Source organism: Rutidosis leptorrhynchoides, unplaced genomic scaffold, assembly GCF_046630445.1.
Source record: "Rutidosis leptorrhynchoides isolate AG116_Rl617_1_P2 unplaced genomic scaffold, CSIRO_AGI_Rlap_v1 contig556, whole genome shotgun sequence".
In the NCBI taxonomy this organism is placed as follows: Eukaryota; Viridiplantae; Streptophyta; class Magnoliopsida; order Asterales; family Asteraceae; genus Rutidosis; species Rutidosis leptorrhynchoides.
Genome location: NW_027266780.1, coordinates 1 through 23,977, shown reverse-complemented (window position 1 = coordinate 23,977; position 23,977 = coordinate 1). Strand labels below are relative to the sequence as shown.

Here is a 23,977-nt window from a genome sequence, read left to right as displayed (position 1 = left end):
CATTAGAGGCGGTGGCTAGCGATATTGATGGTGATGCTAGGTGATCTCCTGCTCTACAAGGTTCCTCCCCACGGTGAGCCTTACTTCGCCGTTAGCTCTTACGAAGATAGCTCTGTCGTTCCTGACGGATCCGACACCTTAGCACGCCAGGAATCGATCTATTGAAGGTCGTGAAGGTCTCACTCTCGGATCCAAAATTTGTTGGTTGTTGGCGGGTCGGGGCTCCAGCTCTCACTCATTGTTCGTTTCCCTGATGCGAGGATGGTCGTCGGAGATGGGTGGTCGTGGGAGATGGGAGGATGGTAGTCGGACTCCGAGATGGGAGCGTGATCGTCGAGTGTGTATCGTGTGGACGAGATTTGATTGGTTAAGTGAAGAGCCGATTCCTTTCAAATGAGAACTAGACATGCGTCCCATATCCCCATGTGCTTTCTTTGGTTAGTCTATGATTTATGAGTTGGACTGGGCCTCCATGTGTTTGTCTTTTTGTGGTTTCTGAGCTAGGAGCGTTTAGAATTTTAGTTCTACTCATATATATATAAATAGCTAGCTACTAACAAGGGGGACTGTTATCTGACTATTTTCATGAATCTTATACTGGTAAATAGGGTAGGGGCATGATATTCAATAATTTGAATAAGGTATTTGTTGCACTTCCTGAGAAAGAAGTCGTCTTGGAGGCAGAGGCTTAAAACCCAAATCAAACTAGTGAATTTTATACTTGGCAGAAATGTTAAGTTAACCGAACGTCGAACCGAATAAACCGAAACCGGAAAAAGCATTATTTTTCAAAACCGAACCGAAATATTAGACAATAGCGTCTGTTGGCTGTTATTGAAGGACTATTATATTTTATTTGGAAGCTAGCTGTTCAATTTCATCTTTCCAGCTAGTTAATTTGGTGATGAATATTCCGTACGTCCTTTTGATAACAAATTTTACTTGATACTTCCTCTTTCTTTTTCACTTTGTTGTAAGCACGAGTGAGAAGAAATATCTAAATTAAACTTAGGAAATCAAGGCACCAAATTTTGACTTTGTGAGAAGAGATCGATATGATATACTATATTCAAGTAAATGACTTCAGAATTACATACTCTATCTCGCTATGAGTCAAAACTTATCGAATCGAACCTCAACAGTTTTCACGAGCCGATTCGGCTCATTACCAGCCCTTACCGGTTTTGTCCCAAATTTAATTACAGCCTATGAAGCCCATTAATGGCCCAATGGGCCTAGTAAAAACTCTTTAAGATAAAACTTGCATGAAGACCAATTATTATGCTTATTTGTCTGTATTCAAGGGAGGAAGATTACCATCTCTTAACGTGAACTGAAACGACAAGATCGATCTATTCGATTCGAGCTCCAAATTCATGTAAGATCCCACTTTAGCTCTCTCGTTTAATTCCGTGCTCTTATTCATTTTCAATGATATATAAAGTTTATAAGGACCTTGATTCTTCTGTTTTCAGAATTTCCATTTTTTTTTTTTTTAATCTTGTAGAGAATTGATTGATTGATCCGATCTTCGATTGCCCGCATTGAGATCTAGCGAATTAGATATGGGTTTCGTGGTGACAAGCCTTATCTTCGTTTTGACTGGATTCATTGCTTCACTTTGTACCAGAATTTGCTGCAACAGAGGGCCCTCTACTAATCTGTAAGTATTCTCTCTCTATGCCTTGCAATATGATACAATGTCAATGGAGATATATATCACTCGTCCATTATAATTGCCAAATTGATATTTTTGTAATGTTATTCATTTCTAGTTCATGCTAGCATTGAACAGATTGAGAATTTTGACTTAAAGATTTGAATTGAATGTTCTGGGATTAATCTGGTCGTGAATTTTCGGTTGTTTTGAATTTACACTAAAGAACTATTGTGCGATGTACTACATATTCACTGATGTATATAATGATGCAGGCTGCTTCTTACATTGATTATGACGGCGACCGTTTGCTGTTGGATGATGTAAGTTTGTGTTTGCGTCGGCCTTCGTTGTTTTCAAGTTCAATGTGCTATTCAGTGTTCATGTCTCTTTGAATTCAGAAAGTTTCATTTAGAACTTAGAATAGGAAACTGAGATAAGAGTTTGTGATCAAGATAAGTTCAAATAAATTCTGGATGGAAGGCTCATTTATTTGATTTATCAAATTTAGTTTTTGATAACTTATTCCCCTTGTATTGTTGGATATTCATCGGCAAATGTGCTTCATAAAGATTAAAATTGTTCGCGGATTGGTTGCATTAGATTTTCACCCTGAAAACTTTAGAAATAGAATTCTTCAGCAGATTGGAAATTCATCTTTCTTAGAAGTTAGCAAGACTGTAATCAGAGGGACAAAACTCAAAAGCCTGAAATAATGCTACTTGTTAGTCTTTTATTTATTTCATAACTTTCTTATCCTTGAATCTTGATATACTTCTTTGAACTTTCTTAGGTGGGCGATTGTATATCTTGCACAGATGAAACCTCTCATAGTCCCAATTCTGAGCGAGGGGGAGTGAAAATCTTTCAAGTATGCGTGTGGTACCTTATTGGCTAACCAGTGAGATGCAGATACTGTGTTTAGCCTTGGCAGAATATCGAGTTTAGGCAAATCATAGATTAATATCCTTTTGCTCTCATGTTTTGTCTGTATAAACTATGAATTCGTTTAACATTGCAGATTTACTTCACCTTTTTGATATAAGTTCCGTTTTATCTATATATTGTCTGAGAAGAATGGCTGATGGTCCATCAGATGTGAGATGCCGAATGTAAATTCATGTAATTTGGATAAATTATGAAGTAAGTTCGCTGAAGACCTAATCGTTCTTGCCAACTCTTTCATTCATCGGAAATGTTCAGACCACGGAATGTGGTTTTGCAATTTTAGCTAAGCTTTGGCTCTTATGAGGATTCATGCTAGCTTCAAAAAAAGAGGATTCATGCTGACTGTTAACACACATTGACAGGATCATGGGAGTATATAAAGATAATCTTTTGATGACATGTTGAACTTGATTGAGCTTTGAGAAGAGCTTCCTATTTTGTTGAACAATACTTTTCTTTTTGATAGGATTGGACAACAATACTATGTTGTAATGAGTGGCAAATGGCTTCTGTTTGGAAAAATCAAACCTTTATTTGATTCCATCCCACAGTGTAGGGCCATCCCTCGATTTTTCAACTAATTCTGTTAAAAGGAAAATTCTTTGATTTATTTAAAAGCGAAAGAGAGGCGAGAAAAAGAAAAGAGATGACCAAAATCTGTTTTGAATTACTAAACTCTAATCTTACTCCATAAACCCTAAAAACCTCTCTCACTCTCCACTCATCATCACTCTACTTCACCAGGAATTCAAACCATAAAACAGGAAACCAGGAGAAATACAATGGCAACACTGCCATTAGAGGTATTATCTTCGTTGTCATCTAACATCTCCTGTTCGTTTAACCACAACACATTACTCACTTCGAGATTTCTATCGAGAAATAAGACCTCCTCTAGAAGAAATGTCTGGGGAAGTCATTGTTTCGGTTCAAGGAATGGCATAAGCTGTTCATTCTCACCAGTGGAGACCGCAAAGATAAAGGTCGTTGGCGTAGGAGGTGGTGGGAACAATGCTGTTAATCGAATGATTAATGGTGGTTTGCAGGTGGGTTTCAATTTCTTGGGATTGGTTAAAATAGAATTGGAAATGTTAGTTTGTTATTAGGATTTAAAGTGACCCATTTACTGGTTTCTGATAAATATTGAAAAAGTTTGGAACTTTCTTCGACCATTAGCTGTTTTGCTGGAATTTGAAGTGATTCTCATCGGTAAATCTTTCCTACTGAAAGCAATTATTGTTTCCGAACAGAATTAGCTCAGTTTCAATTTTTATTTTTCCGGCTTTCTGTTTTATTTGTTCATCATCGTTGGAGGTTGAATTTTTTGAGGACTTACTGAAGCACATTTGCTGGCTTACCATAGTTTTGGCTCCAGTTTTGTTGTCCCAAAATTCCAGTAACCAGTTGTATTTCTCTTGAGCCTTGAGATGGCCCTTTGATTGAATCCATGCTTAACTGTTCCATATTGCAAGTATTCTTGAACCTCTCTGTTTTTTGCTTGTTACGATTATAAGAATTCGGTCATTTTTAACATAATGTGCTTCCTCATTGAATGGTTAAAATTGTAAAATGAACACGACACCATTGAATGCTAGCTTGACCGTTCTATACACCTTTAACTTAATAATGTTAGTCAATATCGTATTAAGGTAGCCTAATTGAATGATTTATTTCTTGCTTTTTTTACAAATTATGTATTATCAACTTCAACTATGTGATATCTTGTTTGTTCTGGATTTAGGGTGTTGATTTCTATGCCATAAATACCGATTCTCAAGCACTTTTACAAACTGCAGCGAATAACCCTCTTCAAATTGGAGAGGTTTTGACTCGTGGGCTAGGTTTGCCATTCTCCTTTTGATAATACATGCTAGCTTTTTATTTTTTTCTGTGTATAGAATTAGATAGTTGAGTATTTTTTGTGTGTGTATTCTCAATGTAGGTACTGGTGGAAATCCACTTTTGGGTGAACAGGCTGCCGAAGAATCAAGAGAAGCCATTGCCAATGCCCTAAAAGGCTCCGATCTTGTATTCGTAACTGCGGGTATGGGTGGCGGTACCGGATCCGGTGCTGCCCCGGTTGTTGCTCAGATATCTAAAGAGGCTGGTTATTTGACTGTCGGTGTCGTGACATATCCTTTCATCTTCGAAGGACGTAAAAGATCCGTACAGGCACTCGAAGCCATTGAGAAGTTGCAAATGAACGTCGACACTCTTATCGTTATTCCCAACGACCGTCTTCTAGAAATCGCTGATGAGCAAACACCACTTCAGGATGCTTTCCTTCTTGCCGATGATGTTCTTCGCCAAGGAGTTCAGGGAATTTCAGATATAATTACGGTGAGTGGTTTTTCGTCACACTTGTAAATTATAATACCATCAGCTCTTCATTCGTCCTCTTTAAGGATTTATTTACACTTGCTATGCAGATACCTGGATTGGTGAACGTGGATTTTGCTGATGTGAAGGCTGTCATGAAAGATTCTGGGACAGCAATGCTTGGAGTTGGCGTTTCTTCCAGCAAGAACCGTGCAGAAGAAGCTGCTAGACAAGCAACTTTAGCGCCATTGATTGGATCCTCTATCCAGGCAGCTACTGGAGTTGTGTATAATATTACTGGCGGAAAAGACATAACTTTGCAGGAAGTCAACAAAGTGTCTCAGGTAAAGATTTCTCAATTCTAAATGAAATAATACTATATTTAACCTGTCATTTAGGAAAAATATCATAATTGGTCATTTTCTTTTAAAAAGTCCGACATTGGTTCCCATCAGCTGTACTGAAAATTTGCATGTACTTTTTTTATAAGGTGGTGACAAGCTTAGCAGACCCGTCAGCTAACATAATATTTGGGGCAGTCGTGGACGAGCGTTATACCGGAGAGATTCATGTCACTATAATCGCAACAGGTTTCTCACAGTCATTTCAAAAGACGCTTCTAACAGATCCCAAGGCAACAACAATACGGCAAGAAAGTGAAATCCCAGACTCGCCTTCACCTGTTTCGGCCAACTCCCGACCAAGACTATTCTTCTAATTCTGTTCGTATTCTTTTTTCTTTCTTTTTTAATTATAGAACATTTGTTTCATTCATTCAGATAAGCAAATGACCACAAATCTGAGTGTTTAGTTATTTTTCTAGGCCTATAATGTTTCTTCCTTCCTTCGGACATGAAGTTAAATGGTGTACTACTGTTTGTCCAGAATGCTGCTATGAAATTGTAATTCGGTGTTAAATGAAAGATAGTGGTCAGAACTTTCTGACCTTTGATGTTGGCAATTGTATTATCAAAGAAATACTACGTAAGAAGCTTTTCAATTCCTTGAGGGAGATCATGTGTTCAAAATTAGCTTAGAGGTTGTCGAACATCATTGCTAAGTTATCATTCACAACGTTGAGAAAGAAAGATCAATTACACTTAATATAGTAAAATTGGAACGACAAAAAAGAAATACTTCACTTATGATTTACAGGGTTGTTCGACACATGTAAATTGTAATCCATCTCATCCTTTACTCGACGCAGAGTAGCAGAAATATGAAAAATACTTATATTATGTTTCACACATGACAAACGTCAACCAATTACACACCACAACAAACATGATAGATAGAAAGATGGGAGGAGTCTTCACCCTGTAGAGATTTACAAGAATCGGATTAGCAGATATATGACAACAACCAGAACTACAATGCCGATGACTGCAAAAAGCAAGCACATGCACGAGCAACCACCTTTGGTGCGTTTGTTCAAAACTGCCAGGTTCTTTTGCACTCTCTGTTACACGATGAGAATAAGATTTGTCAATTCTTCTATCAAAAGAGTAATTAATTCAGTAAGCAAACAAAAAAGATAAGAGAATTCAGATGAGCAAGGACATAGTTAAACCTTCACGCATCCTATTTTCAAAACCTATCGCATAGGATAATTACTAACACAGCTCGATTTATAGAGAGGAAAACATCAATGATGCAATTTTCCACTGAGCATGCACTACACATGTACTCCTCTTTAGAAATCGAGAAAATTGCATACATCAATAAAACATATATAAATAATAAGAGCAGTACCCTCAGGCGAGAATCTGTAACATCAACATGCTGGTCTAAGTCATCCTGCAAAGAGAGTTAAAATGAATTTAGATAACACTCGTGCTGTTGCCCTATTCTGCCGTTGAGAAGTAAAACAGAGATGAACAAGAATTCAAAAACAAAATACATACAATAAGTCTAGTGTGAAGGTCAAGCTCCTCATTGACTGCCAATGCAATATGCTTTGTGCTTAGCACTGTCTCCTCCAACTTTTCTAGGCCCTCATCTTGCTCTGTTTAAAGTAAATGAGCGTGAATAATAATCCAAAGACAAAACCAAAACAGAAAGTACTAAAAGACCAATAGAGCCAGCAACTAAAGCTGAATACTGGGGTGTTCGGGTGTCTGAATATGCATGCGGGAGAAGCCAAAAAAGGAAACTCACCTCTCATAATTTGTCGCTGAAGACCAACGAGGCCTTGGTTATCCAAGCCAACTGTTCTACTCATGGCATCTGGCTTTATTTCTGGCCCAAGCAAGCTGTCCCTGTTTCCGAAGTTTGACATATTCAGTCCAGAAGCCATCTGCTTCACTTTTGTTCTCAGATTCCCCAGCATGTCCTTGCGACGGTTCAATTCTTTATCAGAACTGCATACAAGAAAGAAAGTATAAATGGACTCCATATAAAAGAGCATAAGTTATATGGACCACGCTCCACAGCATATTAACATTGAATGGTTAGCAAGAGTTGTCCAAATACAAGGGCAGAGGTACCGGTTTTCTTTTTCCTAGCTTCAAAAATTTTAATGCTAGAGGATATCACGCACAAGAAACATCTCTCTAGTAATGATTCCACAGGCACAACTCTTTCCTAAGTGACTTTGCCACGGACACAGACGAGCCCACAGATAACAAAAATAAACAATTGCTGATACATAAACCAAGCTTTGGGCTGAATACATAAACCATGTGTAGCATGATGTTCAATAATAAATACTTACATGGGTTGCTTCGCAGGAAGTTTACCCAAAAGGGACTGTAAGCTGTCTAATCTAGTCCCTAAAATAGTAATTTTCCTTCGTATGGCAGACAAATGTCGCTGGGTATCAGGTCCTGAAGCAGGATACGAACCCCATTCTGTTATCATACCACTGATATCTTCTTGGAGTTTGACCGCTTCATTGTATTCTTTCATCCATGAATCAGAAGAAGATGCCATTGTTCTGCAAACAACACAGAAAAGTTGTAGTTGTGTACATACATCAATAGAGAAACCACAAACTCTGGTTAAAGCGGAAGAAACCAGCAACTCATAATAGCCTATAATGAAAATTGGCTCGCTTTTCGAATAAGAAGTTCATTTTTACTACAGTAATATTTTTTGGGAAAGAAAAAGACATTAAAGTTTAGACAGGCTCCCGATCATGCATAGTATGTTACCAAATAGGCAGCCAGAATAAACAAGCAGGGATTCAGAGGGTCATACACACAAACCATTATCAAAATTCTAAACAGATATCACGATCGCAATGGAGTGAGCAACGCAAAATCCCCAGTATTCAATCACATAAAAACAAAACTAAGGACCCTGGAGCTAAGATCACCATTTTCGTTACAAGTATTTTTGTATTAAATTGTTTATGACCAGAAAGTAATAACTTAGCTCGGGGGCTTAGCTTAAATCAAATAATCAAGTACTTAGCAATAAATCTCCCAAATAAGTATACAATCACATACGCTATGAACAAAATTAGCAGGAAATTTCAGAAATTGTGATGACGATCGATTGAATCAAGAAAAGCAAACAAAAAGATTACCTCGAATTATTCGAATTAAGATTCGTAATTGAACGAGAAGATCGGGTAAACAAAATTAATATCACGGAATATATAGATGAAACGGCGAGCTTTCTTTGGTTGAGGTTTATGAATCAACGAGTAAAATTGAAGCCGGTGGCGTTTGACCAGACCGCCCCGTCGTCGTTCTCGATTGGAATATTAGGTAATGATTGTATTAATGACAATAATACAAAAACAATGACGTGGCTTTTTATATAGTGTTGCGTTGCGTTTCGTCTCAGTTTACCACCATTATTCTGTATAAAATATTTTAAAAAAACCCTCAAGTTTAGTATTTTATAGAATTTTACCCCTTCCTTTTAAACGTTAAGTAAACCCTATTATCTTATGGGATAATGCATTAATACCACCTCGTGTTTTTTTAAAACCTGGTCCAGAGCACTCTGGGTAGAAAAAGTGGATTGAGATAACCCTGTCTTTTTATTCTTAGGTTCGATTGACCGTATGTTTATTTTCCGTTAGTTTTTGCCGATTTGGCAAACGAAGAAACACAACACCGTTACTTTTCTTTAGCTGGTGTACAGTCAGCGAAATAAAGCCAATAAAAAACAGACACATCTGAATGTTATGTGTACAAAATGTAATATTAAAAAAATTCTTTACTAAATCATTATTTCTTTTTCCAACTTCTTCTTTTCTAACCCTCACCGATCTGTCTCTTCGCTTCTTCTCCTACTTTCTTCTTTCTCTATACCGAGTCTCGCCGTCTCTTTTCTTCAGTGGGTAGACGACTTCAAGTGATGGGATATATCTGGGTACAGTATCAGGATATGGTTAAGGACATCACCTAGTTGTGTGTAATTTTTCAGGATGGAGATAAGTCTGGATTCCGTCTGGTAGCTCAAAATTAATTCTGGCCTGAAGGGTATACTGACTGAAACAACAGGTTAAAACAGATCTGCGGGGCCTAGCCCAGAGGTAAAACGGTATTCCACTATTCTTGTAACAACAGGACAGTACACGGGTTACAACTCGCTCGTCTATAACCTACTTCCTATTTTACTAAGTGTACTCTTCGCTCAACCTCACACAGCCTAGACAAGCACAGTCTAGGACTTACACAATATGCCTTACCAAACGGATAAGGACTTCTTGCAACCCTCTTTCAGATTACAAGTGCCACAAATGTAATGTACTGAAAAGACAACTCTCTAAAGTTTGAATGTGCTCTTTTAATCGCAAACTAGAAGGTGAAAAGTGCCATTCGGTTTGACACTTTGTCTTGCTTTTATACTGCTGCAAGCCGTGGAGAATTAAATAAGGATCTTCCTATTTAATTCGGCAATCACCTTGATACAGAATCCCTACTGAATTAGAGATTGATACTCTGTAGAATCCTTTTGCCGGTTGACTTTCCTTTGATTAACAGTTTCCTTTTCCAACAAGGAAACTAAGTATCAATATCAAATCACCACCATATCCGGATCGAATCAACCAGGATTCATCAGTTACTAATTTCCCAAACTGACTTGTACTGTAGGATCGAATCATATCTTCTGAAATAAATGAGGTTTGACGAAAATTGTCAACTCATAGATACTGTCGCAGACCTATGTAAACACAATTCTAAACACAAGTTAGTAACACAGACAGTTTGCAGCAACATGACCAGGTGTAGTGTTGTATTTTCAAATTTTGTCAAGGCACGCTTTTCTGCTCTAATTGCTGAGGTATTACCTTTTTTGCAGGCAATACCATGGTCCATGGCTGCTTTTTAAAGGTTACTCTTTTAGTAGAGATTTGAAATCGATTTTCTGATTAATAAAAGCTTACTACTTACAAGGCTACTGATTAATTATGTTATCAATGAAAAATGAGTTGGGATTAATTTAGCATGATTATAAAGAGATGGCAAGGTCTTTTATGAGTTCTCTTAATCTCTTTTGATTGGGTTAAAAGGGAGGCTAATATGCTATACTTCTTTAGCTAGGAAGTCTATTTTATATGGGGAAAAAAATTGAGTTTAACCATTTTGGAAGATGGAGCAGATTTGGAGTTCGAGAAAAAATGAAAGGGTGAGAGACGGGACGCTGCAGAGGAGAGGAGAGATAACGGGGTAGTTTGGGTATTTAATCTTAATTGATTAAGAATATAGACCAGATTTTGACGACGTCTTGTTTTTGTCATCCACGTCATGGACATGTCAACAAAAGATAACGGAAAGTTAGCAGATGGTCGATCGAACCTGAAAATGAAAATACAAGGTTTTCTCAATCTGCTTTTTTTTTTTTTTTTATCATGACCAGTTTTAAACAAATACAGGTATTTATGTATTATTATACCATTATCTTATCTATCATCTCATCATCATATTATATCATCATATCATATCTTTTTTTATGAATAATGGAGAAATTTTTTTAATTTGTTTTAATTGTAAATTTAATTACAATTCAATTGTAATTTTTATTGTCAAATCAACATCTGACATATGTCATTTTATTAACGAATAATAATTTGATATATGCATATAAAAATTTTGAATTTAATTAGATTTCAAGTTATAATTTTAAATCAATGATATTATTTTTTTTCTCTTTTCTAATTAAGAAATCAAAACACAACAAAAACATAATAATTTCTAATAAAATTCTACCAATTACTTTTTCTTAATATATAATAATTTTATTTCTAATCAATTTTTTATCTATTATTTTCTTTTAAAGAAAATCTTAATAAAATTATAATACACTGTATTTTTTTCTATTTTTTTATTGAACAATTTTTTCAAATTAAAATTTATTATATTCTTTTTTTCTATTCCTAATTAAAACGGACACATCTTCTTCTTTTTCCTATTCAAATGGCATATTGTTAAAAAAATTATTCCTAATCAAATAATAATATATATTATCTTTTTCAAATTCTTTTATTAAACTATATTCCTAATTTAGAACTTTGAGTTTAATTAGGTTTCAAGTTACAATTTTAAGTCAATGATATTTTTTTTATCCTAATTAGACAGTCAAAATACAATGAAAATATATTCTTAATAAAATTATAATACACTATATTTTTTCTAATTTTCTTATTTAACAAATTTTTCTAATTAAAATTCATTATATTCTTCTTTCCTATTTCTAACTAAAATGGGAACATCTTCTTTTTTCCTATTCAAATGGGCATATTGTTAAAAAAATTATTCCTAATAAAAATCCGTAATATTTTTTTCCTATTCGTAATTAAAACGGATATATCTTATTTTTCAAACAAACTAAATTTTAATTCTAATAGAATTGTAAATTTTGAAATAAAATCAAAATAATTATAATTGATATAAAGTTAAAATGATTTCTTTTTGATCTAATATTTGACATAGATTTAATAATATTTAATACAAATGATTATTGTATATTTTTTTGTAAAATATATTTAAATTATTAATTTTTAAAGTTACGAATTTTTCGTCCAACAGACGGGCCCATCGACTAGTTATAGACAATAGCGAGAATTTTTCAATTTTAAATTTGTTCCAATTGCAAATTCAATTGCAAATTTTATTGTCAAATAAAAATTCGACACATGGCATTTTATTAATGAATAGTAATTTGACACATGTATTTTACTTATTTGAGTTTAATAAGGTTTCACATTACAATTTTAAATCAATGATATTATTTTTTTTCCTATTCTAATTAGGAAATAACTACATAATAAAAATATAATGATTCCTAATAAAATTCAACCAATTACTTTTTTCAATATAATAATTTTATTCCTAATCAATTTCCTATCTATTATTTAATAACGTGTTCTTAAGAAAATTATAATACACTATATATATTTTAAATTTTTTTATTAAATAATTTTTTCTAATTAAAATTCATTATATTCTTTTTTTCTATTCCTAATTAAGACGGGCATGTCTTATTTTTCCTATTCAAAAGTGCATATTATAAAAAAAATAATTCTAATCAAATTATAATATATATTATTTTTTCTAATTTTTTCATTTAACTATTATTTTTAATAAAAATCCAATATTTTTTTACAATTCTTAATTAAAATGGGCATATCTTATTTTTCAAACAATTTTTAATTGTTCCTAATTAAACTTCATTATATTCTTTTTTCCTATTCCTAACTAAAATGGACAAATATTCTTTTTTCCTATTCAAACTGACATAAAAATTATTCCTAATCAAAATATAATATATATTATTTTTTTAATATTTTTATTAAACTATTATTCCTAATAAAAATACGCTATATTTTTTTCCTATTCTTAATTAAAATGGGCATATCTTATTTTTTAAACAATAGAAACAACTAAACTGATTGGATGCAATTATAAATTTTATTATGAAATCAAATCTTGATATGTAAATCTTACGTTTTGCTATATCTATTATTTTTGAAAACAAAATAAAAATTTAATTTTAGGATTGTAGAATTTGAAATGACATCAAAATAATTATAATTGATATAGAGTTAAAATAATTACATTTTATATTATATTTGACATAGATTTAATAATGTTTAATACAAATAATAATTATATAATTTTTTATATGATATATTTAAATTATTAATTTTTGAACGTACGGACGGGCCCACTGACTTGTCATAGACAATAGCAAGACTTTCAATTTTAAACTGTTCCAATTAAAAACTCAATTGCAAATTTTGTTGTAAAATCGAAATTTGACGAGTGGCGTCTTATTGCTGAATTGTAATTTGACACATGTATTTTAGATTTTTGAGTTTAATTATGTTTCAAGTTACAACTTTAAGTCAATAATATTATTTTTTTCTATTCTAATTAGAAAATCAAAACACCATAAAATCATAATGATTCCTAATAAAATTCTAACAATTACTTTTTTCTAATATAATAATTTTATTCATAATTAATTTCCTATCTATTATTTAAAAAAAAATTCCTAATAAAAGTATACTATACTATTTTTTTTTAATTTTTTTATTGGACAATTTTTTCTAATTAAAATTCATTAAAACCTTTTTTCCTATACTATTTAAAACGGACATGTCTTCTTTTAACCTATTCAAACGAGCATATTATTAAAAAATTATTTCTAATCAAATTGTAATATATATTATTTTTTCTAATTAAACAAGCACATTTTATTTTTCAAAAAATTAATAATTTTTCCTGATTAAAATTCATTATATTTCTTTTTTCCTATTCCTAATTAAAACGGACACATATTCTTTTTCCTATTCAAGCTTGTGTATATTATTAAAAAAATTATTCATAATCAAAGTATAATATTTATCATTATTTTCAAATTTTTTTATTAAACTATTATTTCTAATAAAAATGCGCTATATTTGTTTTCCTATTCTAAATTAAAATGGGCATATCTTATTTTTTAAAAATAGGAACAATCAAATTGATTACATGTAATTTTAAATTTTATTATGAAATTAAATCTTGATATGTAACTTTTACTTTTTGATATGTTTATTATTTTTAAAAAGAAATTAAATTTTTTATTTTAAGATTGTAGATTTTGAAATAAAATCAAAATAATTATAATTGATATAGAGTTAAAATAATTATATTTTATATAATATTTGACATAGATTTAATAATGTTTGATACAAATAATTGTTATATAATTTTTTATACGGTATGTTTAAATTATTAATTTTTAAAGGTATGGACGAGCCCACTGACTTGTATAGACAATAACAAGACTTTCAATTTTAAACTGTTCCAATTGCAAACTCAATTGCAAATTCAATCGCAAATTTTATTGTAAAATCGAAATTCAACAAGTGGCGTCTTATTGAGGAATAATAATTTTTACTTCTATTTTGGTGAAAGCACAATTTTATTTCAAACCAAAAAGAAAACACCCAAAATATACAAAACAGACCCTTTGCAAACCAAAGATCATCTCATAATAACTCCTATACATGCCAACTAATAACGCAAATGAGAAACAACACTACAATTACTTCTAGCAAATAGCATCACCGAATCTCGAATTCGCCTGACCACGCCAGTCGAGCTTCCATTTCCAGCATTGAATACAACATTGTTCCTTTCAATCCATACAAAGTATACCACAGCTGCAAACATGAGCCTTCTCGGCTCAGCCATCCCTGATTTGCCTCCAGCCTTCCTATTAAACCAAGACACTTCCCTGTTCCATCTCCCAGATCTCCTATGGATATCACAAGTCGGCATTACAACATCCCAGACAGATCTAGAAAAGTACAGTTAAAAAACAAATGTTCCATTATTTCATCTGCCTGACCACACAAACAACAATCCGGACTACTACATATTCCCCATTTAAACAATCTAGATTTCACTACTAGTCTGCCCTTAACAGCCATCCATAGAATAAAACTATGTTTATTCAACATACCTTTTTCCCCACACCACCGAATACCAAGATACTTTCGGCAGCTTTCGTCGATTCAATTCATAACCTGATGAAATGGAATATATACCAGAATTATGAGCAGTCCATATAATGGTCGTCTCCTTCTCATAAGAGAATTGTACTTCCCTTGCAAGCTCCCAAGCACTCGGTATTTTAGCAGTAATTGGACTTGGTAATAACCAACGTCCATTTTTCCATACATTAGTAATCCAAGCATCACGCTTCACCTCAGCATTTGAGAATTGGATACTAGGAAACATATCTCTTAAGGCCTGACCCTCAAGCCAAGGATCGTACTAAAACGAGACCCTTTTACATACACCCACATTATACTGATAAGCTCTTTTAAACACTGGTCGTAACTTCAATAGATTCGACCAGGCAGCTGACGGATCAGGTGACCTACGAGCTCCCCAGAAGCTCAATCTCTCTAACTTGGTCTTATTTACCCATATGGCCCATAATGAAACTTTTTTCGTTACTATCTTCCAGATTTACTTGCCAATAGCCGCTTTATTCCACACTGATAAGTTTATCACCCCTAAACCCCCTTTACTTTTGGGCAAACAGACACTTTTTCAAGCAATAGGACTCCTCCTTGAGCTCTCTAAACTAGTCCATAAAAAAGATCGACATTTTGCATCTACCATCTTAACTATGGAAGTTGGCAATAAGAAAGCCAAGCACCAGAACACCTGCATATTCCTCAAGATTGAATTAATCAATTGTAACCTCCCTGCATATGGTAGAACTTTTACAGCCCAACCAGACAGTCTGTTTGACACATTCTCCACAAGCTCACTATAGTGTTCTTTTTTCAGTCTAGTAGATATCAGTGGCACTCGAAGATATTTCACCGGCAGTTGACCCTCTTGGAAGCCACAGATTTGCAAAACATCCCCTCTACTAACAGTATCACCACCACTTAAAAACACACAGCTTTTTCATCATTAATAAACAAACTACAGACATTCGAAAAAGCATTTAACTGACCTCACAGCCAGCCAGCGGAATCAAGATCACTATTACAGAATATAAATAGATCATCTGCAAAACTGAGATGCGTCAACTTCAACTCGCTGCATCCCTTATGATACCTGAAAAACGAATGAGGTTCCATGAGACAACGTGATAGATACTAGAACAAACAGTAATGGAAAAATGGGATCTCCTTCTCTGACTCCTTTCTTCTCCTCAAAATAACCCTCCATACTCCTATTCATGAGCAAGGAATATCGTACTTTACGTACACACACCATAACCCATGTAACAAAATATGCTGGAAACCTCAAACCCACTAACACCTCTTCTAAAAAATCCCAATTAATAGAGTCGTAAGCCTTTCGGATATCAATTTTAAATGCACATTGCAGAGCCCCTCCATTACTTTGATAACTTCTCACTAGTTCATGAGCAACTAGGATGTTATATGTAATCGACCGTCCAGCTACAAAAGTTGATTGTACCTTACTGATGAGAGCAGGCAACACTCTAGCCAATCTCGCCGTCAAAATCTTCGAGATCACCTTATAGAATATCGTACAACATGCAATAGGTCTATAGTCTTTCAATCCTTGGGGATTCACATTCTTTGGGATGATTGTGAGCGTAGTAACACTAAATTGTTTAGCCAAACAACCTATTTTAAAGAAGGACAAGACTGCATCAGCGAACCCTTCTCCTACCAAATGCCAATTCTTCTTAAAGAAAAATGCATTGAAACCATCAACTCCAGGAGCTTTAGTAGAACCAATATCCCACAAGGCATCATGAACTTCTAAAATCGAGACGTTCATATTTAAGCTATCACTGTCCATTTAAAAAGAAGAGAGGCCCACGAATGAGAACCTCCTCTTCAACATGACATTCCTTTCCTCTGGCAGTTCCCAATAAATATTTATAAAACCCCACCATATGCTCACTAATCCTCTTCTGATATGTACAAATACTGTTATCTAGCAATAGTAAACTAGTGATAGCATTTCTCGCCGTACGAACCTTAACCGAATTATGAAAAAATATTGTGTTTGCATCTCCCATTTTCACCCAATCCACCCTTGACTTCTGATGATAAAAAACTTTTCCTTGCTCTAACAATCCCCGAAAATGGCCAACTACAGCTCTTTCTTCATCCAGAAAGAGCCCATTTAATGGATCATTCTGTACAACCAGCTGAATTGAAGCAACAACCTGCCTCCATTGCTCCACTCTGTTTGAAATCTAAAAAAACTCCCTCTTATTTAATACTTTTAAGGCTTGGCGGGTACACTTTAATTGGTGCCACAATCTGAACATAGCAGTCCCTCTAACAGCTCCTTTCTGCCACCCACTTTACGATTTCCTGTAACTGAGAATGAGATTGCCACATATTAAAAAATCTGAACATTTTACATGGCCCTCTATCAAACTCCTTTACATGTACCATAACCGGAAAATGATCCGACAAACCACATTCAACATTCACAACATACACTCTCGGGAAGACATCCCGACAATCAGTATTTAATAATGCTCTGTCCAATCTACACCAAATCTATCCTCCACATCTTGGTAGTTCGACCATGTATACTGACATCCCTGGCTTGCCATCTCTAACAAACCATTTGACCACAAACACTGCTCAAAATTAATAATGTCTTCATTTAACAAACGAACACCCCCAATCTTATCAAACCCTCTTAGCATAGTGTTAAAAATCACCCTGGATAACCCAAGGACCCTGAACATTCCTTTCCAACACACTTGAATCATCTTATAACACACATCTCTCATCAGCAGCATTGGCACCATAAACTACAGTCCACCAAATACTAATAGCTCCACACACAAGCTCACAATGAATCCACTGAGAAGACATACTAACCTGGCTTATTTGAACACGATCCAAATTAAATACCAACCGAATTCTTCCCAAAAGATGGCAGTCAATGTTGTGCGCAAAGCTCCAATGTCTGAAACTGAGGCCACGCGAAATACTATTAATGTTATTAACTTGCACCCGAGTCTCTACTATACCACAGGCAACTAAGTGATACTCAGCAATCAACCGTCTGATTTTTGATTGCTTGAGGGGGGAGTTTAACCTCCTAATGTTCCAAGAAGCGATTATCGTCCCTTTTCAAGGGGTCTTCCATTCCTCTGACCCACTACTGCCTTCTCATTACAATCCAGAACACTAATCGGGCTAGCCATACTCTCATTTTTAGTAACACATACCTCAAAAAAAGATAATGGACATGCCGAAGCTAGAGGAATAATGATCTTTGGAGCTATAGCTGGTTTCAACCCCTTTGATTTCAAACCTCTCTTAAGTATTACAGGATTTCAACTACCCCCTTTCCCATCTGCCAGAATAGTCTCACTATGCCCTGGTGTACTAGTAAATTTCTATGTACTTGAACTAGGTTGAGCAGAAGCCAGAACTGGTGCAGGAGTAAGAGCAAAAGGCAAATCACTACTAATAGCAACTTTTGGCAAACCACTGTTAATAGGAGCTATTGTCTCATTCACCACTGAAGTTGAAGCCTCAATCACAGCTATATCCTTCTTCTTCATCCACACAGTAGCTTTAGTCTCCTAAACAGACTGATTTCTTCCCAACCTTGTACTATACTGCATTGCGACCAAACTTTTGACATTTCGAACAATGCACTGGTGTCCACTCATATTCTACTGGTTGAACGTACTCATATTTTCTATCATCAACAAGTCGAAACTGAGGGTGGGAACGGTCCAACTACATCCATCTCTACATAAATGCAAGCATAACCCAATCGACGCTGTTGAGTCATAACATGATCAGCTATTAACGGAGTCCCCAAAACACTCCCAATCTTGCTCAGAAACTCAGGTTGCCAGAAAACCAATGGAAGCATTGGGAGCTTAACCCATATTGGTACTTTCCTCACATCATCCAGAATAAAATCCATAGATGATTTCCACTCCCTTAATAATAACGGCCGATTATTAAAAGCCAATGTTCCCCCATTAAGAGCTTTCAGCTTCCCTTCTTCAAAACCAAAATTCAAAAGAAATAGGTTTTCCTTTATCAGATGAACAGACAATAACCCGATGGTCATCCAACGATTAGCCACAAACGATTGAAACTTCATAAAAGCAGGCTTATCACCATAAACAGTAGCTACTAAAGCATTCTTTCATTTCTCAACACTACTAATCACCTCAGAAGTATCAAATCTAACAAACTTTTCACCATCCTCAATAGCAGGAGGAATGAAACCGTAGAGAATTCTCACCAAAAATCGAACGATTGTTACTAACCACAGAAGCCCAGGTGACCGGAGCAACACCAGTTGCATATGACGACCCTTTTACGCCGCTATCTCTTACTGACTTTCCTAGATCTACTTATCAACCTCCCTTCGAACCATTCACCAACAAACCATAACCATTATTCTCCAAAGCCATAGTCAAAACCAGATGGCAAACAAAGAATCAGATCTACTGTAAACCCACTCACAGTCACTTCCGATTAAAGACGGCGAAGCGCGAACGCGAGGCGCCGAGAGCGAACATGATAGGTTTTCTTTTTTTAGTTCTTTTGTTTTTTTTAATGGATTTTAGTAACATAGATGGAAAGTTTGTGTAGGGATAATTGCAATGTGTGAGGAATAGTAATTTGACACATGTGTTTTAGATTTTTGAGTTTAATTAGATTTCAAGTTACCATTTTAAGTCAATAATATTACTATTATTCTTATTCTAATTAGAAAATCAAAAAAAAACATCATGATTCCTAATAAAATTTTACCAATTATTTTTTCTTAATATAATAATTTTATTCATAATCAATTTCCTATCTATTATTTAAAAAAAAAAATTCCTAATAAAATTATAATACAATATATAGATATATTTAATTTTCTTATTAAACAAATCTTCTTAATTAAAATTCATTATATTCTTTTTTCCAATTTCTAATTAAAATTGGCATATCTTCTTTTTTTCTATTCAAATGAGCATATTATTAAAAAAAATCCATAATCAAATTATAATATATATTATTTTTTCCAATTTTTATTAAATATTATTCCTAATAAAAATCCGCGATATTTTTTCCTATTCTTAACTAAAACGGACGTATCTTATTTTTCAAACAATTAATAATTTTTCTTAATTAAAATTTTCCTATTTTAATTAGGAAATCAAAACACAATAATAACATAATGATTCCTCATAAAATTATACCAATTATATTTCTCTAATATAATAATTTTATTCCTAATCAATTTTCTATTTATTAGTTAAATAATTTTTCCTAATTAAAATTTATTATATTCATTTTTCTTATTCCTAATTACAACGGGCATATTTTCTTTTTTTCGTATTCAAATATACATATTATTAAAAATAATTATTCATAACTAAAATATAATATTTATATATATATATTATTTTTTTTCTAATTTTTTATTAAACTATTATTTCTAATAAAAATCAGTTATATTTTTTTCCTATTCTTAATTAAAATGAGCATGTCTTATTTTTCAAACAATAGGAACAACCAAATTGATTAGATGCAATTTTAAATTTTATTATGAAATTAAATCTTGATATGTTAATTTTACTTTTTACCATGTTTATTATTTTTGAAAAAAAAAATATTTTACGATTGTAGATTTTGAAATAAAATCAAAATAATTATAATTGATATAGAGTTAAAATAATTATATTTTATATAATATTTGACATAGATTTAATAATGTTTTAACAAAAATAATTATTATATAATTTTTTATATGATATATTTAAATTATTAATTTTTAAAGGTACAGACTTTCCGTTCAACAAAAGGGCTCACTGACTCGTATAGACAATAGCAAGACTTTTTCAATTTTAAATTGTTCAAATTGCAAACTCAATTGCGAATTCAATTGCAAACTTTATTGTCAAATCAAAATTCAACACATGGCGTTTTATTGATGAATAGTAATTTGACACATGTATTTTAGAACTTTTAGTTTAATCAGGTTTCAAGTTACAACTTTAAGTCAATAATATTATTTTTTTGCTATTCTAATTAGGAAATCAAAACACAATAAAAACATAATGATTCTTAATAAAATTCTACCAATTACTTTTTCCTATTATAATAATTTTATTCATAATCAATTTCTTATCTATTATTTAAAAAACATTATTCCTAATAAAATTATAATACACTATTTATAATTTTATTTTTTTATTAAATAATTTTTCCTAATTAAAATTAATTATATTAATTTTTGCTGTTTCTAATTAAAACGGACATGTCTTCTTTTTTCCTATTCAAACGAGCATATTATTAAAAAAATTATTTATAATCAAATTATAATATATATTATTTTTTTCTAATTTTTATTAAACTATTAATCCCAATAAAAATCCGCTATCTCAATTAAAATGGGTGTTTCTTATTTTTCAAACAATTAATAATTTTTTCTAATTAAAATTCATCATATTCATCTTTCCTATTCTTAATTAAAACGAGCATATCTTCTTTTTTTCCTATTCAAACGTGCATATTATTAAAAAAATTTATTCATAATCAAAATAATATATATTATTTTTTCTAACTTTTTATTAAAAAATTATTTCTAATAAAAATTTGCTATATTTTTTTTCTATTCTTAATTAAAATAGGCATATCTTATTTTTAAAACAATAGGAACAACCAAATTGATTAGATGCAATTTTAAATTTTATTATGAAATTAATCTTGATATGTAACTTTTACTTTTTGCTATGTTTATTATTTTTGAAAAAAAAAATTAAATTTTAAATTTTAGGATTGTAGATTTTGAACTAAAATCAAAATAATTATAATTGATATAGAGTTAAAATAATTACATTTCATAAAATATGTGACATAGATTTAATAATGTTTAATACAAATAATTATTATATAATTTTTTATATGATATATTTAAATTATTAATTTTTAAAAGTATGGACTTTCCGTTCAACGACCGGCCCACTAACTTGTTTTAATAAAATAATATGTATTATCCCTTAACTTCACATGACATTAAAAAGTGTCCGCTAATCATGGTTAAGAGTGGATGAATTCCTTTTATTTTTTCACCTTCCTATTAGTCTTCCCATAGACCGGGTCGGTCCGGAAAGAAGTCCAAATAAAATCACGAGGTCTCAAAAGTCAAAATCATCGATAATGATAAACAAACTCATTCGAAATCGAATTTATTAGACAAATTGTAAGCGGTTTGCGTCAAATCGTTTACGATTTTAATATTTTTTACATAATAAATTCGATGAATTCAATTTTGAGCGAGTTAAAAAATCATGCCTCCAAAATCATTATGCGGAGGATTTGAGATATTAGTTTATCACTTAATTGCTATGGTGCGTGTTTGCCGATATGGGATAGAATGGTTTGGATGTTGTTTTTGGGAGATTGTGGTGGGGAAGTTCTGACTTGTCAATCAGCTTTTCTGAATGATCGCCTTCCCAATATTGCACATGTTGAAATTCCAGGTGTACTTTTGAGAGCGCGAAGTAACTATTGAATCGGATACATGAGTTAATTGCTAAAAATGATGCCGCAGAAGTAATAAAATACATACCACCCACAAAGTGAGATTAATGCATTACGCCTCATCCGAAGATAATTCCTTTCTCTGATGACAAACCAAGAATACAATATAATAGCTCAATTATTAACGTTGATCTCACATCGATGAAGCATCAATATTTAGTGTGTTTTATAAGTATTGACAATCCTCAACATACTATACTAGTTTTTTGGATTGGCGGTAGGTCCATTTACATAATATTCGAACTATCTTAACTTTCACGTCCATTTTTCTCATACATATCATGATGATACATGTATATTTAATTTTTGTAGGAATAGATTTTAAATGGATAGATTATATCCACGTTTAAAAGAAGCGCAATATACATAAAAAAAAAGTATATATAGAAGGCACAAAGTGAAGAGTTGCACCTTTTGTCATACATCAAATTAAACTTGCTGAGTATGTTTCTTTAAAAACAAGACAAGACAAAACTCCTATCATTTAGTAATACGTATACTATATATGACGTACAGTACAGGCCGAGTATAACAAAATTCCTATCATTTAATTTATTGCATAACAAAACTTCGATTGACAATATATTTTCGCTAGACTTTAGAAATTACATTCATGCATTCATGTAGTACAGTTTTTGAGTTTGTATAAGATTGACTTGGAATTAATGTGGGATAGTGAAGATAGTTACGCTTACAAATAGTACGTAGTCTTCACATATACTCATGTATGTATGTATGTATACAGAAATAATCAAAGTTACAGATATTAAAAAAATCAGATGATCAACCGTATAAAATTTGGTACATCCGACTCAGTATACCCAGCTAATTAATCAATTCATGGGTCCAAAAATATCAGTAACCTAAATTGTTAATAATTTCCCTGTATGCAAAATTGTCCCAACTTTTTGTATATGTTTTCTAAAAATTCCATAGAAATGAACCTTGGCTTGTATTACCACCATCAAATAAGTAATTATCCTCCCTGTAATCAATGTTGTCTATTGATGATGACGGTGCGAATATATCGTTTGAAAGATCGTCGAAACCCGGGTACAACCCATACTCCGTCGCGAAATTACCCGACCCGTATGATGTCAACGGGTTAAAAAACGACGACCCATCAAACGTTGCACTACTCATCATCGTACACGAGACAGATGGAGTCGGAGACTCTGTCTGCATTTCAGAAACTGACATGGACGATTCTTCCACGTTTTCCACGTGGGACTCCTCATCTTGATTATTAAAATCATTCGCGTACTTAGCCGCGGCTGCCTGAATTTCATTCGGTGTCATGGATCGGCCACCGTCGATTTCCGGCGGGTTATCGGGAAATTGAACTTGGCGGAACGGCCACGTAGGCAGTATAGTGCCGCGTCGAAAGCACGCGCCGCCTTCTCGGGTGAATTGTAGGATCCGAGCCAAATGCGTTGACGACTGTTTGGAAGTCTGATTTCGGAGACCCATTTCCCCCATTTGCGCTTACGTACTCCCTTATACTTGGAATTATCGCTCCGTTCGTCGGCGCTGACAGGTTTCATCATTACTGGAGTTTGACTTTGAAG

At 33.1% G+C, this 23,977-nt stretch overlaps 4 protein-coding genes across 5 annotated transcripts; 2 read left to right on the top strand and 2 right to left on the bottom strand.

Annotated features, from left to right (window-relative positions):
* The first annotated feature begins 1,565 nt into the window (after positions 1-1,565).
* Positions 1,566-2,517, top strand: LOC139884471 (V-type proton ATPase subunit e1-like). The gene is made up of 3 exons (XM_071868497.1): positions 1,566-1,663; positions 1,933-1,980; positions 2,451-2,517. The coding sequence occupies exons 1-3, from the start codon at positions 1,566-1,568 to the stop codon at positions 2,515-2,517; spliced, it is 213 nt and encodes a 70-aa protein (XP_071724598.1).
* An 870-nt stretch (positions 2,518-3,387) lies between these two features.
* LOC139884465 (cell division protein FtsZ homolog 1, chloroplastic-like) lies at positions 3,388-5,642 on the top strand. Its single transcript, XM_071868491.1, has 5 exons — positions 3,388-3,651; positions 4,347-4,446; positions 4,548-4,945; positions 5,035-5,268; positions 5,415-5,642. Exons 1-5 carry the CDS (start codon positions 3,388-3,390, stop codon positions 5,640-5,642), a joined length of 1,224 nt encoding a protein of 407 aa, XP_071724592.1.
* Positions 5,643-6,251: 609 nt separating this feature from the next.
* Positions 6,252-7,864, bottom strand: LOC139884470 (syntaxin-51-like). Of its 2 annotated transcripts, none has more exons than XM_071868494.1 (5): positions 7,638-7,864; positions 7,082-7,284; positions 6,829-6,929; positions 6,677-6,721; positions 6,252-6,383 (listed from the first exon to the last, which is right to left on the bottom strand). In XM_071868494.1, the coding sequence occupies exons 1-5, from the start codon at positions 7,853-7,855 to the stop codon at positions 6,252-6,254; spliced, it is 699 nt and encodes a 232-aa protein (XP_071724595.1). In that variant the 5' UTR covers positions 7,856-7,864. The 2 variants fall into 2 exon arrangements, with proteins under 2 accessions (XP_071724595.1, XP_071724596.1); XM_071868495.1 differs by having other exon boundaries at positions 7,647-7,861.
* Positions 7,865-23,330: 15,466 nt separating this feature from the next.
* LOC139884469 (ethylene-responsive transcription factor ERF017-like) lies at positions 23,331-23,956 on the bottom strand. Its single transcript, XM_071868493.1, is given in 2 exon segments — positions 23,331-23,740; positions 23,743-23,956. Coding segments are annotated over 2 exon segments (624 nt in total).
* Positions 23,957-23,977: the final 21 nt, after the last annotated feature.

Coding starts and splice junctions, on each gene's coding strand:
- LOC139884470 (XM_071868494.1), bottom strand. CDS start 7,855: ATGGCATCTTCTTCTGATTCATGGATGAAAGAATACAATGAAGCGGTC. Junction 6,722..6,828: donor ACCTTCACACTAGACTTATT/GTATGTATTTTG, acceptor CTCTCTTTGCAG/GATGACTTAGACCAGCATGT. Junction 6,384..6,676: donor TTACAGATTCTCGCCTGAGG/GTACTGCTCTTA, acceptor ATCGTGTAACAG/AGAGTGCAAAAGAACCTGGC.
- LOC139884465 (XM_071868491.1), top strand. CDS start 3,388: ATGGCAACACTGCCATTAGAGGTATTATCTTCGTTGTCATCTAACATC. Junction 3,652..4,346: donor TGATTAATGGTGGTTTGCAG/GTGGGTTTCAAT, acceptor TTCTGGATTTAG/GGTGTTGATTTCTATGCCAT. Junction 4,447..4,547: donor GGTTTTGACTCGTGGGCTAG/GTTTGCCATTCT, acceptor TTCTCAATGTAG/GTACTGGTGGAAATCCACTT.
- LOC139884471 (XM_071868497.1), top strand. CDS start 1,566: ATGGGTTTCGTGGTGACAAGCCTTATCTTCGTTTTGACTGGATTCATT. Junction 1,664..1,932: donor AGAGGGCCCTCTACTAATCT/GTAAGTATTCTC, acceptor ATAATGATGCAG/GCTGCTTCTTACATTGATTA. Junction 1,981..2,450: donor ACCGTTTGCTGTTGGATGAT/GTAAGTTTGTGT, acceptor GAACTTTCTTAG/GTGGGCGATTGTATATCTTG.